General features: G+C 17.9%; 5 protein-coding genes across 5 annotated transcripts; 2 read left to right on the top strand and 3 right to left on the bottom strand.

Annotated features, from left to right (window-relative positions):
* Positions 1 to 354: 354 nt before the first annotated feature.
* Positions 355 to 1,551, top strand: PGAL8A_00472400 (conserved Plasmodium protein, unknown function; the record flags this gene model as incomplete). The annotated part of the gene is made up of 1 exon (XM_028673500.1): positions 355 to 1,551. One exon carries the CDS (start codon positions 355 to 357, stop codon positions 1,549 to 1,551), a length of 1,197 nt encoding a protein of 398 aa, XP_028529946.1.
* Positions 1,552 to 2,329: 778 nt separating this feature from the next.
* PGAL8A_00472300 (thymidylate kinase, putative) lies at positions 2,330 to 3,705 on the top strand (the record flags this gene model as incomplete). The annotated part of the gene is made up of 7 exons (XM_028673498.1): positions 2,330 to 2,382; positions 2,526 to 2,608; positions 2,715 to 2,823; positions 2,953 to 3,043; positions 3,122 to 3,230; positions 3,386 to 3,495; positions 3,625 to 3,705. 7 exons carry the CDS (start codon positions 2,330 to 2,332, stop codon positions 3,703 to 3,705), a joined length of 636 nt encoding a protein of 211 aa, XP_028529945.1.
* Positions 3,706 to 4,598: 893 nt separating this feature from the next.
* Positions 4,599 to 6,861, bottom strand: PGAL8A_00472200 (coronin, putative; the record flags this gene model as incomplete). Its single annotated transcript, XM_028673497.1, has 3 exons — positions 4,599 to 6,191; positions 6,443 to 6,534; positions 6,828 to 6,861. 3 exons carry the CDS (start codon positions 6,859 to 6,861, stop codon positions 4,599 to 4,601), a joined length of 1,719 nt encoding a protein of 572 aa, XP_028529944.1.
* Positions 6,862 to 7,975: 1,114 nt separating this feature from the next.
* On the bottom strand, positions 7,976 to 9,025 carry PGAL8A_00472100 (conserved Plasmodium protein, unknown function; the record flags this gene model as incomplete). The annotated part of the gene is made up of 3 exons (XM_028673496.1): positions 7,976 to 8,119; positions 8,236 to 8,282; positions 8,815 to 9,025. The coding sequence occupies 3 exons, from the start codon at positions 9,023 to 9,025 to the stop codon at positions 7,976 to 7,978; spliced, it is 402 nt and encodes a 133-aa protein (XP_028529943.1).
* A 2,091-nt stretch (positions 9,026 to 11,116) lies between these two features.
* On the bottom strand, positions 11,117 to 13,536 carry PGAL8A_00472000 (coronin, putative; the record flags this gene model as incomplete). Its single annotated transcript, XM_028673495.1, has 4 exons — positions 11,117 to 12,717; positions 13,157 to 13,228; positions 13,299 to 13,386; positions 13,480 to 13,536. 4 exons carry the CDS (start codon positions 13,534 to 13,536, stop codon positions 11,117 to 11,119), a joined length of 1,818 nt encoding a protein of 605 aa, XP_028529942.1.
* Positions 13,537 to 14,391: the final 855 nt, after the last annotated feature.

Genomic DNA, 14,391 nt, shown 5'->3' with positions numbered 1-14,391 from the left:
TATATTTTTTATAAAAAAAAAAAAAAAAAAAAAAATTTAAGAAAATGTTAAAGTTAAGAAGATCTACAATAATGTATAATTTATTTTTTATTATTCAGTTTTTTTTCATATAATTTTTTATTATATCTTAATACTTTTGATAAAAAACAATTTTACTGTTTGCTTTTTCACATTTGTATTTTTATAATTGTTTTTAATGTATTCTTTTATTTTATTAATTATACTAAATTATTTCATTAAATGACAAAAATATAGTAAATTAAAAATAACATATAATGTAATGAAACAAATTGAAAAAAAAAAAAAAAAAAAAAAAAAAAAAAAAATTATCATTTTATTAGTAAGGCTATTCATATGCCTTTAAAATATTTTACTAGTTTTACAAATAAGATAGATTATAGTAATAAATATAAAAATATTTTATTAAGTAATAATTATACATATGATACATTCTCGAATTATCTTAAAATTTATAAAATAAACAATTATAATTTTATTATATACGGAATATTACATGGTAATATATCTGAGAAAAGTTGTAGTGGTAAGGATTGTTCTGAATTACTTAAAAATATAAAAGCAGATTATGTATTATTAGAATTATGTGAAGATAGATTAAATAGAATATTTAATATTATTTCTAAAAAGAAAAATAATTACAATAATAATTATTCTAAATTCACTTATTTACCAAGAATACATAATGGATTTCTGCAAAATGAATTTTCACCAATTATTGAGGAATGCTTAAAAAATAACCTCAACATTTTTCCATATGATAGAAATATGAATATTATAAAAAATAGATTAGATTTAAAACTTTTATATGACACTAAAGCATATAGAAAATTTTTTACCTACTGCATCGAATCAATATCATTGAGACACTATCCATACGATGTTTTTGTTAAACTGTACAATGATTATAATATAAATAAAATTAAAGAAGAAACAAAAGATGCTCATTTGAAATTACAGGTGGATAATGAGAATAAGACTAATTTAAGTGATGAAGAAAAGAAAAATAATATGAATGAAAATCCAATCCTAAATATATATGAAAGTTCTGAATGCTTAAAAAAATTGAAAATGTTAAATCTTTTAAATGAGAGATTAAAGTCTCTTTCTAAACCTACATATGATATCCTGATAGATGAAAAATGCAAATATGCTTCAAGTAATATTTGGGGATTTCTTTTAAATAATGAAGAAAATTTTTTCGCAAATAATTCTACGAAAAATATAGTTATTGTATGTAGTGCAAATATACAAGAAAAATTAATTGAAGAATTAAATATAACATATATTAATTTAAATAAAAAATATAATAATAAAAATCATGAGCACTTAATTTATGAAAATCCATACAGTTCTTATAATCATTATGTCAAGCCTCATTGGCCCCTTATATTTATTAAATATTATTTTATTCCTTATTTTATCTTATATATTATTTTAAATATTTTGTACTCTTTTTGTTCATGGATTTATAAATCTAATTTTCAAAAGAACTCAATAGATTCACGTAAAATAATAGATATAGAAGTCTAAAATACCATATATACTATATAAGAGGGATCATCTTTTCTTTTATTATAAAAGAGATCTCATAGTTTCCTTTATATACTTATTTATTTATTCACTTTATTTTTATATTTTATTTATATTTATCTCTTTATAACATTAATTTTAAAATGAATAATAGATGAATAATAATAAATTATAATTTTAAATATTAATTCATAAACAAAATACTATCTTTTTTTTCATTTCATAAAATTTTGACACATTTTCCAAAAAAATATATTTTTCTTACAATTTAATTCTTTAAATAAAGCATTTTTTTTTTTTTTTATAGAATACTTATTTATATAATAATATTTTGTATCATTAATATTCAATTATAAATATTTTTTTAGCCTTATTTTTATAAAAAGAAATTAATGTGCGAATTCTAGTTTTTTTTTTTTTTTTTTTTTTTTTTTTTTATAATTTGCAAATAATTATTTTTTGTTATATTAATCTTTTTTTTTTTTTTTTTTAATTATCCCTTTTGAAATAAAACAGAAATTTTCGTTTTTGCTTTTTTAAATGATATATTCTTTAATGTGTTATGTTTTTTCAATTCTTAAAAATTTCATGAACACATTAATTTTTAAAGAACTTTAATTATTTATGTTATTATCCTTATAAAAAAAAAAAAAAAAAAAAAAAAAAAAATTATATATATGTAATATAATTATATACTTCTATGTATTAAGGTATATTTTTAAATTCCTATAAATGTCATAATTAAAGGAGTATTTCTTTCAAAGAAGAAAAAGAAACTATGAGTGATTCAAAAAAAATTGGAAAATTTATAGTTTTGGAAGGACTTGATAGGTTGGAATGTTTAAATACTATTTTATAAGAATTAATAAAAAAAAATTTTTAAAAAAGAAAAATTAAGAATAAAAATATAATTGTTTATATTAATATTTTTATAATTTCTAACCAAAATAAAAATTATTAAAACATTTCTCTAGGTCCGGAAAGTCAACACAATCAAAATTATTAGTGGAATATTTGAAAAATGAAAATATTGAAGTTAAACATCTTTATTTTCCAAGTATTCCATTTAAATAAATAAAATAAGGAATATAAAATATTTTTTTAATAAATGAAATCATTTTAGGATAAAAATAAAAATGAAACAATAAATTTATTTCTTTAAGACAGAGAGACACCTATTGGACAAATAATTGCAAAGTATTTAAAAATGGAAAATAGTATGCCAAATGAAACAATTCATTTATTATTCTCAGCAAACAGATGGGAACTAATGTTATAAATCATTTTTTTTTTTTTTGTTTTTTCTTTCTATTTTTTCTACTGAACCTTATATATAGTTAATTTCAAATTCATTTTCATTTTTCTTTTTTCTTCTTTTTCCTTTTTTTTTAAATATATTAGGAATGAAATTAAAAGTTTACTTCTAAGAGGAGTATGGGTTGTTTGTGATAGATATGCATATTCAGGGGTAGCTTATTCTGCTGGAGCTCTGGTTTTAATTATTAATACAATTATTTTATATTCATTTTTTTATATATTTATTTACATATATGTTGTTTTTATTTTTAAGAATTTAACAAAAAATTGGTGCATGAATCCAGATCAAGGTTTAATAAAACCCGATATTGTTTTTTATTTAGATGTTCCACCTAATTACGCTCAAAATAGATCTGAATATGGTTACATTAAATAAATTTTTTTTTTTTTTTTTTTTTTTTTTTTTTTGCTATAAGAATTAGATATAATTATTTTATAGTAAATAATTTTAAATATTATATTTAATGTTTTTAAAAAATTTTTTTTTTTTTTTTTCTTTATACAACAAAATTTTAAGGCGAAGAAATATATGAAAAAATAGATGTTCAAAAAAGAATTTATGAAACTTATAAACATTTTTCAAAAGAAGACTACTGGACAAACATTGATGCTACAAAAAATATTGATGTAACAAAAAAACAAAAATTTTAATAAATTAGAAAATGTTGTACAATTTATATTAATATATATTATATATCTTCATAACCTATATTTTAAAAAATGCATATTAAATATTTTAATTTTTATAAACTATAGGAAATACATAAAGACATATTAAAATATATAAAGAAGTTAAAAATAGTTAAAGAACAACATTTTAAGTTTTTATGGTCATAAATATTAATTATTTTAGAAATATTTTAAAATAATTATTCTTTATTTAAATAAATAGAAACTTTATGTTATTTTTGTTTTTAATAAAAATTTTTGTACATTTTTGTTTACATTTACACATTAGCACTTCCTTTTTTTTATATTTACCATTTTATCATTTATAAAAGATAATAAAAAAAAAAATTTAATTTGTTTGTTTTTTTACTATATATATATATATAAGTGCGAGTGTGTGTGTGAGGCTATGTGAAAGTTATATAAAAAAAAAACTACAATCTCTATAAAAAATTATTCAACAAATTTTTTAGTTCATAAGGTTTATTCTGATGAAAATATAAAAAAAGAATATAAATATATATTAATAATACAAATTAAAACATATGCTATTGACGATTATATAAAACTTAGAATATTGTGTCATTAAATAAGAAAAAAAAAAAAAATTTTTTAAAGGAATATATATATAATATATAATGATTATGTCTAAAAGTAATTAAATTAAGTCAAAAAAAAAAAAAAAAGTCCAAATTTTTTGAATTTCACATGAAATATATGTATGATTAAAAAATGTTAGGTTAATAATTAAATATACATATATATATATATCTGTATTTAACTAAAAACAATATAAAAATAAAAATTAAACAATTTAGGAAGAATGAATAAATATATATTATTTCTTTTAAAAAAAAAAAAAAAAAAAAAAAAAGGAAAAAAAAGAGAATTAAATATATATAAATATATAATAGCCAATATTACTTTATATTATAAAGAATTAAGATGATAAGAAATAATTGCTAACAATTTTTTTTTTTTTCTTTTTCTTTTTTTGTTATAATTTAAATAGTTATCCTTTATTTTGCGTTGTAGTAATTTTGGGTATATATATATTATGTTTATTCAGCTATTTCCTTATTTTCATAAGTACACTGCTCTAATTGTTCATATTCTTTTGTTTCCTCCACTTCATTTTGACTCCATGTCTCATTATCTTCATTTAGAAACTTATTTCTTTTTTTGCATAATTTCATATGCGTAACATTATCAAAAAATTTATTAAGATTGTCTTTAATTTTGTTTCCTCTTTCATTAGTTTTAGTACTGTCTTCTTTATTTTTAATCTGTTTTTTCAGGTTATTTATAGTATTTTCAAGATATTTTATATATTTTTTGTTTTTTTCATATTCTTCATAATAAAACTTATTATCTTTCTCAATTTTTGATATCTCATCTTCTTTAAAACTGTTGTTACATATAATTATATCACCATTCAAGCTTTCTAATGAATTGTCGTGTTCGTTGTTCTTTTTAAAAAAAGTTAACCTTTTTGTAAATTGTCTAATAATGGAACTCTTTTTAGGTGCTATGGGATCCTGTATGATAATACTTTTAAATGATTGAGGAATGCTTTTAAATTTTTTAGTAATTTTTAAATCATCATTTGTCAGTTCATTTATTCCTATTCTTTTAATATCTAAATCTACTCCATCCACCCAATTCTTTGAATCATACTCAGGATCATGAACAATTATAGGAGGATATAAGTCCTTTTGAAAAACAGAAGAATTTTTTCTAGGAACAATAAAAGATATAGGTCTTATGGAATTATTATTTTCATTTTTATAAACCCTTCCAAGTTCACATTTATATATATCACACATCTGTTTTGGTAAAAAACCAAATGATCTAAAAGGTAAATTGGATTTATATTCTTCTACTTTATGTATATTACCTTGTAAATATTGATAATATCTACAATTACCATCACCTTTTCCAATTAGGTAAACTATTCCTAAGGTTTCATCATAAAAAGGAAGTAAAGGTGCTGAAGCATTATCTAAAGATATAGAAGTAAGTGGGGTTGATGTATTTTTAAGATCCCATAGTTTTATTTCCCTCATATTATCTTTTGAGAAACCAGTACTCAAAACACAGTTATCATCTCCACATAATCCATCAATCCATGTACTTTTTACACTCTTACCTCCATTATGCACACCAAAACTGAAACAAATTTCTTTTTTTCTTGGGTCAATGATATGTAAATTTTTATTAAGACATGCACCACTTAACAAATTTCCTCTAATATTCCATTTTAAAGAAGTTAATTTTTTAGGCATATTTATTTGAAAAGCTTTTTTTTCATTTTCTATATCCCATATATTTAAAAAGGAATCAAAAGCTGTAGAAGCTAAAATATAGTAACTCATGGGATTCCAATCAATAATTGAAACTTTTTTTTTGTGTCCTTTTAAAATACAAGCAGGGTTAGTAATTTCTGTTATATTCTCATCTTCATAAGGTAACTCCCAAATTCTAACAGTTAAATCTTCTGAACTTGATGCAATAATTTTACTATAGCATGGATTAAAGGATAAATCCAATATGTTAGCTGTATGACCTTTCATTTTTATTACTGGAGGATTTTTAATTTGATCCTTTAATCTAATAACCCCAAGCATTCCACCTCCTTCAACTTCCCATGGAGTCTTCAAAAAAAAAAAAAAAAAAAATATTTGGATATATCCATAAAGAAATTATACAATATAAATATATCAATATTTTTTATTTAAAAATCTAAGAGATAAATTTTATATTTTCTAATGCATTTTTATGAAATTTTTATCATTATAAATTTTTAAGAAAAATAAGATCTTGTATAAAATTATTTTTTATTTCTATTTACAAATATCTTTTGTAGACATTTTATTTCATTATTTTTTTTAATTATATAATTTACCGCTAAATATACGGTACTACATGCTATTCCACATGATTCCGTAGCTCTTGTGCAGATTCTTAAATCTCCGAATAATTTATTCGAAGGCTCCGCTAAAAAAAAAAATTTTTTAAATTATATAAAAAAAAAAAGAATACTATACATATACATATACATACATATATATATATATATATATATATATATATATATTATTAAATATATATAAATTTTTTAAAAAAAAATTATTATTATGTTATCTATCATTATTTCTATTTCAATTTTTTATTTAAATTCAGTTGTAATTGTTAAAGAGATTTATATGCACATTTTTTATGCATTTAATTTAGTTTTATCTATAAAAAAAAAAAAAAGACAATGTGTTATATATTTTTTATATCCTTACAGTATAAATTTTTTATATGTGGAGTGTTATTCATTTTTTTCTAGGGAAGTTTTTTGTATATTTAAATGAGTTATTAAAAAAATTAAAATTTTATTAATTTTTTAAACCATGCCATAAAACAAGCATTATATTTTAAAAGAACAAATAAATGTAAATAGAAAAAAAAAAAAAAAAAAAAAAATATATAACTTTAATTGTGAATTCTTTATCTTTTTTTTATTTTTATATATTAGCTCTTAAAAAATAGTAGTATTATTATAATGCCAAAAAAAAAAAAAAAAAAAAAGGAAAGAATATATCTATATTAATATATAGATCATTACTGTATTAAATATATTTTTCTTATTACATAGAACATAGTTATTAAAAAATTATCTAAATTAAAATAAAAATTTTTTCTTATTTGTCTAATTATATATATATATTTTAAAAAGTTAATTTAAAGCTCTTTTAAATTTTTAAAGTCTTATATACATTTATATTCTCTAATTCTTTCTTATTCTTACAGCTTTAACTAAAAATATATCTATATATATATATATATCATCAATAGTGAAGAATAAATTTTTTTTTTTTTATATCATTAATATAGACGAATAAAAAACTTAAGTTTACACACAAAATTGGTTTTAGTTTATAAATACTTTTTTAAGTTTTTACAAATTCATGCAAGCTAAAAAAAAATATTACAAAAAAAAAAAAAAAAAAAACAAGCAATCTATTTTTTTCATTTAACGCTAATGAAAAAGATCTTACTCTTTTTTATTTTACTTACAACAGCTAAATAAGAAAAAAAAAAAAAAAAAAAAATTAACAACTAAAAAAAGAAAAAATGAATTTAATTTTTCTTTTAATCTTAATATTTTTTTAAGAATATATTAAATAAAAATTAAATTAATTGTGAAATATAATTTTCTTTCAAAAGTTTTACGTTTATTTTTTTTTTTATTTTATAAATATAAGATAAGCTTTTAGATCTGTTCTTAAATAATCATATATTTTCTTTATCATGCTTCTTCAGATAAGTATAAAAAAAAAAAAAAAACAAGAAATAAAGTATTTGCATGTATTATTAATATCTGTATTTTTTATTAATTTTAATTTTCCAATTTTAGAATAAAAAAAACTAGAATGATTTTATAATAAACTTAAAAAAGTTCGTGAGGTTTATAATTCCTATCAATAAAACAAATATATAAAGTTAAAAAGACAAAAGCTACTAAAAGTACTACCGAATAACAAATAAGAGAAATATATACTTGTTTCCCTGATATCACATCAACTAACGAATCCTTTTATAAAAATAAGATAAAATGTTATTTATATATATTTAATGAAAAAAAAAAAATAAAGCATTAAAATATATTATTAATAAATGTAATATTTTGTTATATATATATTATATTACTATAGCTCCCCACGCACATATAATTCCTAATATACAAAAAATATAATCTAAAAATTAAAAAAAAAAAAAAAATTTAATTTATATAAATATATATATATAAGAATATAATTCATAACTATAAAAACATTTTTTTTTTTAAATAGAAACATAGTTAAAATGTAAAAGTAAAAAAAATTATCTAAAGAATTTATTTAGTTTTTATAATATAAAAATATAAATTATTAAAAAGATAATATATATTTTTACTTAATAAAAAATTTTGAAAAAAAGATACATGGATCAAAAATATAAAATATAATTTATATAAAAGCACAAATAATGAAAATAAAATTTCATTGTATAAAACATGTAATCAATTTTAAATAAATAGATAACAAATACTATATAAAGAAATGTGTGCATAAAAAATATTTAAAAATTGTTAAATTTCTTAATTTTATAAAACCATAATTTAAAAAAAAAAAAAAAAAACAATAATATATTTTCAAATTGTAAAAAATTTATTTAAACGCCTTTATTTATATATATACATAATACATATATAAATTATATAATTTTAACAAAAATTTAAAGTATTACTAATTGAGCTAAAAATTTTTTTAGAATAATTATTAATTTTATTATTATTTTTATTATGTCCTTTCTTGTATTTTAAAATATGTCTATTTTTCTCACAAGAAATTTCTGAATTTTTCTTGTCACAAGAATTTTGGGTTTCCAATTTGGTGCTTCTAGTTTTCTCGGACGAATTAGAATTATTTTGAGATGAGTTATCACTTTTTTTTCCCATCTAGTTCTTAAATTTATATTTCTTACAAATTGTATAATTTTTTAGTTCATTTTATAGGAAAAAGAATTATAGATTTTAAAACTACAAAGATTATAAATTAAAAATTAGTAGTTTTAATATAATATTTTCGTGCAGTTTAAAATTCCATATAAAATAGCCTTAATTTATGTCATATATATAAAGAAAAAAGAAAAAAATCGAATTTAATAAAAAAAAAAAAAAACATAATAATTATTTTACATTTAAAAACAAAAATACTATTTTTTTTATAATTAAAAAAAAAACTTGTTTAACATTTAAATAATAATAATAAAAAAAAAAAAAAAAAAAAAAAAATTAAATCAATGCAAGTTTAAACACGACTGAAAGAATTTCTTCATATAAAATTAAATTAGATTTTTTTACAAAAGTATATTTTTTAATTAATGTTTATAATTCTATAAAGAATATACTTATATACATTTTTAATTAAAACAAATATATGAAGAATTATTTATATTTTGTTTACGTTTATATATTTTTTCTTGTGTTTTTGACTCACATTTAGCAAAAAGTTCAATAGTTGTTTAATTATTATATAATATAAAAAAACAATATACATTTTTATTTAATAAATAGTTTAGTCTTCGAAGATTAAATTTATCAAATAATGAAGAAAAAAACATCATGTGCACAATCATATATGAATAGAAAATTTTTAATTTTTAATTATATATTTTGTTTTATAAATATAAAAATTAAAACATTAAAAATTTTAGAAGAAAGTATTTTTATTGTAAAAAATTTTCATTAAATGTAAAAATAGAAATATAAAATCTAAATCTCAAATTTTTAAGATTTATTTATATAAGAATGTAAATCTTTGTTTATATAATAGTATATGTTATTATTAGAAAGAAAAAAAATGAATAAACTTTTTGTTATTTTGTTAACACAAAATATTTATCATTTATGCAACAAAGGATGTAAAAGTAAAATTTCTAAAAAAACTATTTTTTTATATATAATCATTGACACAAAGAAAAACTTAAAGCTTTTTGTTTTTTTTTTTATTATTATTATTTTATTATATTTTATAATTCAAAAACATTGGAATTAGAAATATTAATTATCTTATGTATATAGATTTTTTTAAATAAGTTATGAACATCATTATATATATTATTTTTAAAGACTCTATATAAAAATAAATACTACAATTGTATATTTTTGTGTAAGATAGGGAGGATAATTATTTTCTTAATTATAAATAAAAAAGAAACAAAAAAAAAAAAAAAAACGATTTTATATGTAATATTAAATTAATAATAAGAAAAAAAAAAATAAAAACATATATTTTTTTTTCTCAAAAATATGCAAAAACAGTTCACGGAAGAATTTCTCTTTTATATTGAAAATATATAAATACAAAACATACATTTAAAAAAAGTTTATAAATAAATCAATAAAATTTTAAATATATATTAGTAATCGAAAAAAAAAAATATATATATATATATATATAAAAAGAAAAATATAAGTAAATTCTTTTTAAAAATGTGTAATAATATATTAAAAAACAAAAAAATTATTACCATTTTTTTTTTTTTTTTTTTTTTTTTTTTTTATCCTTCATGTAATTATATGAAAGTTATATTTATGTTAGAATATATAAAAAAAAAAACTCAAAGCTATTTTTAAAAAAAAATATCAACAAGCATATATATGCACTTTTTTTTATTTTTTTTTTTTGCTTTTTTATACGAAATTTAATTTTAACCATTTTATAATTATTTTTAAAAATTAATTATCAATCTTAATTCTATTTTATTTTTACCGTTAATTATTTTTTTTTAATTTCACCATATATATATTAGAACTAAATATTATGAATTTGTCTAAGTTATTTTTCTTTAAAATTATAAAATTTTCTTTATATATATTTTGATTATATTTTTTATATTTAATATCTTTTACAGTTTAATTATACATTTTAAAAGTGCTGCTTTTTATATTATCATTATTTTTTTTATTCTGTAAATGTATATTTATTTTATCTTGGTAATGAAGAATCAAATTTTTCTTATAAATTATATTCATTTCTTATTTTTTTTAATTTTTATTATTTTCTGAATCATTACCAAATATTACTTTATCAAAAATTATTTTTTCACTTTTAATTTTTTTTTTTAATTTTTCTTTGTGTTTGATTTCCCTATGAGTAGTATCTATGTCTTTTTTTATTTTTTCTTCTTTTTTATTATCAATCATATGGAAAGAAGGAGATGATAGTTTAGAATCTTTTGTGTTTCCTTTGTTAGTTGAAGAATTTTTTTTATAATATTCTTTCTTTTCAATACTTTTAAAGGATTCTTCGGTTTCATAATACTTATTACTACCAGAGCAAAAATTCTCTAATATTTTAATTCTTTCTTGTAACTCTGAAACAGACTTTTTTAATTCTATATTTTCTTCTTCAGTTTTTGACAATCGTTCTGATATATCGTTTAATTGTTCTACGTTTTCATATGTATTAATTTTTAAACTATTATTGGTAGTACTTTTACTTTGCTTGTCACTCTTTTCATCATTAATTTTTTTATTTTTACTAGACTTAAAAACATTAAAAAAGATATTTTTTGCTTTCAATTTTTTCTCATTTTTTTCTTCTGGTATTTGATAGTTATTAATGGAATTATTTTTACTAAAAGTAGAATTTCTAGAAGAATGATTGTTAGATTTGATAGGATATTTAAATTTTTCTGATAGAGTATTAAAAATAGAGTTATAACTAATATTATTATTATTATTACACTTTTTGAGTAATGCTTGTTCTTTTTTATTTGAAATACTTAAAAATTCCCTTCTTAAAATTGGTTTTTCAACAAAATTTACCCATTCATTAGTAGTGAAAGTAGGTTCTACAATAAGATCAGGGTATAAATCTTTTGGAAATTGCTCTTTATTTTTTCTAGGAACTATAATGGAGCTCATATAAATAGTTCTAGACTCCATTTTAAACACTTTTGCTACTTCACATTTTGAAGTTATGCATTCTGTTTTTGGAGCAAAACCAAAACCTGCATGAGAAAATCGAGATCTAGCTCCTGTTAACGGTTTAATGTTACCACATGAATAAAAAAGAAAACGATTAATAGTTTCTCCTTTACCTAATAAAACAATAATACCTAATCCTTCGTCATAATAAGGATATAAAGGAGAAGGTAAAGAATCTAAATCAATTACATTTATGGGATTATTGATATTACGTATATCCCATAATTTTACTTCTCTACAGTGATTTATACTAAATCCTGTTGAAATAATGTTGTATTTAGTTCCAGATAACCCATCAATCCACATGACTTTTGGTTTTTTAGGATCTTTATGAGACTTTACACTAGTTATTATTTTATTTAATCGTACGTCAATTATACTTAATTTACTATTACCATCAATATATGATAATAAAGAACCATCTAAATTCCATTTACAACATAATGGGGCCTTATTTAGATTCAAACTGAGAATACTTTTTTCGTTTTCTACATCCCAACATATAATTTTTTGATCTTGACCAATAGACACAATTGTATTATTTACTACTGGATTCCAATCTAAGGATGAACATCTTTTTGAATGCCCATTTAAAATACTAGAGTGAGTCATTTCATCATTTAAATTATCTGTATTCCATATTAATATGCTTCCATCTAGATAGAATAAATATAAGTGTAAATTTATATATAATGTATGATAATGCAATATAAATAATACATTTAATATATGTAATATTTTAAAAAAAAAAAAGAAAAAAAAAAAAAAATTCATAAATCAAATATATTTTATATATGTAATATAAAAAAGTGTTGAAAATATATTTTTTTTTTTTTTTATTCTTGCTTCAACAAATATTCAATTGAAATAAAATTAAAATTTTTTTATTTATATTATTTTTGTTTATTTATTTCTGTTTATATTTTCATGTATTTTTTTTTTTTTTTTTAATTTCTACAATCATATAATATATATTTTTTTTTCATTTTTCCCATGTTTAATAATACATTAATTATGTCTAATAAACTTTTTCTCTATATATGTATGAATTATCACGTGTCTAATAATAAAATTATTAAATTTTTTATTTCTTACCATCTCCAGTTGATGCTATTATGTTTTCATGATGCAAATTGTACTGAATATCTTGAATTACTCCTTTATGCCCTATTAAAAAAGGAAAAGTAAATAAATAATTTCTTTTTTATATTATTTTTTATTTCCTTAATAAATCTACCTCTCAATTTATATATTTTAGGATTTTTTTTTGAAGAATCCAACTTCATTAATCCAATGATTGTTCCTTCAAAGGATGATAATCGAAACTGAAATAAAAATTGTATAAAAATAGAAAGTTAGTTTATCAATTTTTCTTTTAGAAAATAATATATTTAATATTTTTATAAAAGAAAAATTACAGCTATAGCTTCCCTTGAACAAGCAATTCCTTCAAATTCTATTGGTCTACTACACATAGTTACATTGCTATAGTACTCCTTGTAATCTTCTACTTCAATATGAATTTTATTTAATTAGTTTTTTTTTTTTTTTTTAGTTGTAGAATTAAATTTTTATTATGAATATTTCTTTTTAAATATAATAATCAAATACTATTTAATATATAGACAATGCATTTTTTTTTTTTTTTTTTTTTTTTTTTTTTTTTTTTTTTTTTTATTACATGATAAATTCTTAATTACCGCATGCTCCATGGTTTTTTATCTAATAAACCAGAAAATATGTTTTCAATTTTTCTTTTAAGAAAGTTATAACTTAAAGTGAGCTAATTAAAAAAATTCTCATTAATCTTTAGTTGATTGTTTAAATTTATAATTGTGATTTATTGTTTAAAATGATGTCTTTATTTTATTTTCTCTATAATATAGTATGAGAACTATTAATAAAATACAATTGTTGTTGTATTTTTATAATTTGACAAAAAACTATGTTGTCATCTCTTAGATAAATAAATTTAAAAAAAAAAAAGAAGATACAATATAAAATGTTATTTTAAATATAGTGGAAAATAAAAATAAAAATAAAAAAGTTTTGTATTTTCCTTTAAACTAGCTATATATGTACATTAAAATAATTATTTACTAAAAGGTATGATATTGGTTTTAAAAAAACATCATTCATATTTTTAACATAAAACAAATGATCAAAAATTTAAAAAAATTATTCAAAATTATGTGCAGAGAAAACAAATAATTCGATTTTCATTTAAATAAAAAAACAGTAAAATACACTATCTTAAAAAAAAAAAAACTAATTTTATGGTTTTTTTTTTTTTTTTTTTTTTTTTTTTTTTGCTCAATTCTGTATATACT

The sequence above is a fragment of the Plasmodium gallinaceum genome (assembly GCF_900005855.1).
Source record: "Plasmodium gallinaceum strain 8A genome assembly, contig: PGAL8A_v1_130, whole genome shotgun sequence".
In the NCBI taxonomy this organism is placed as follows: Eukaryota; Apicomplexa; class Aconoidasida; order Haemosporida; family Plasmodiidae; genus Plasmodium; species Plasmodium gallinaceum.
This window is presented reverse-complemented; position numbering and strand designations above follow the sequence as displayed.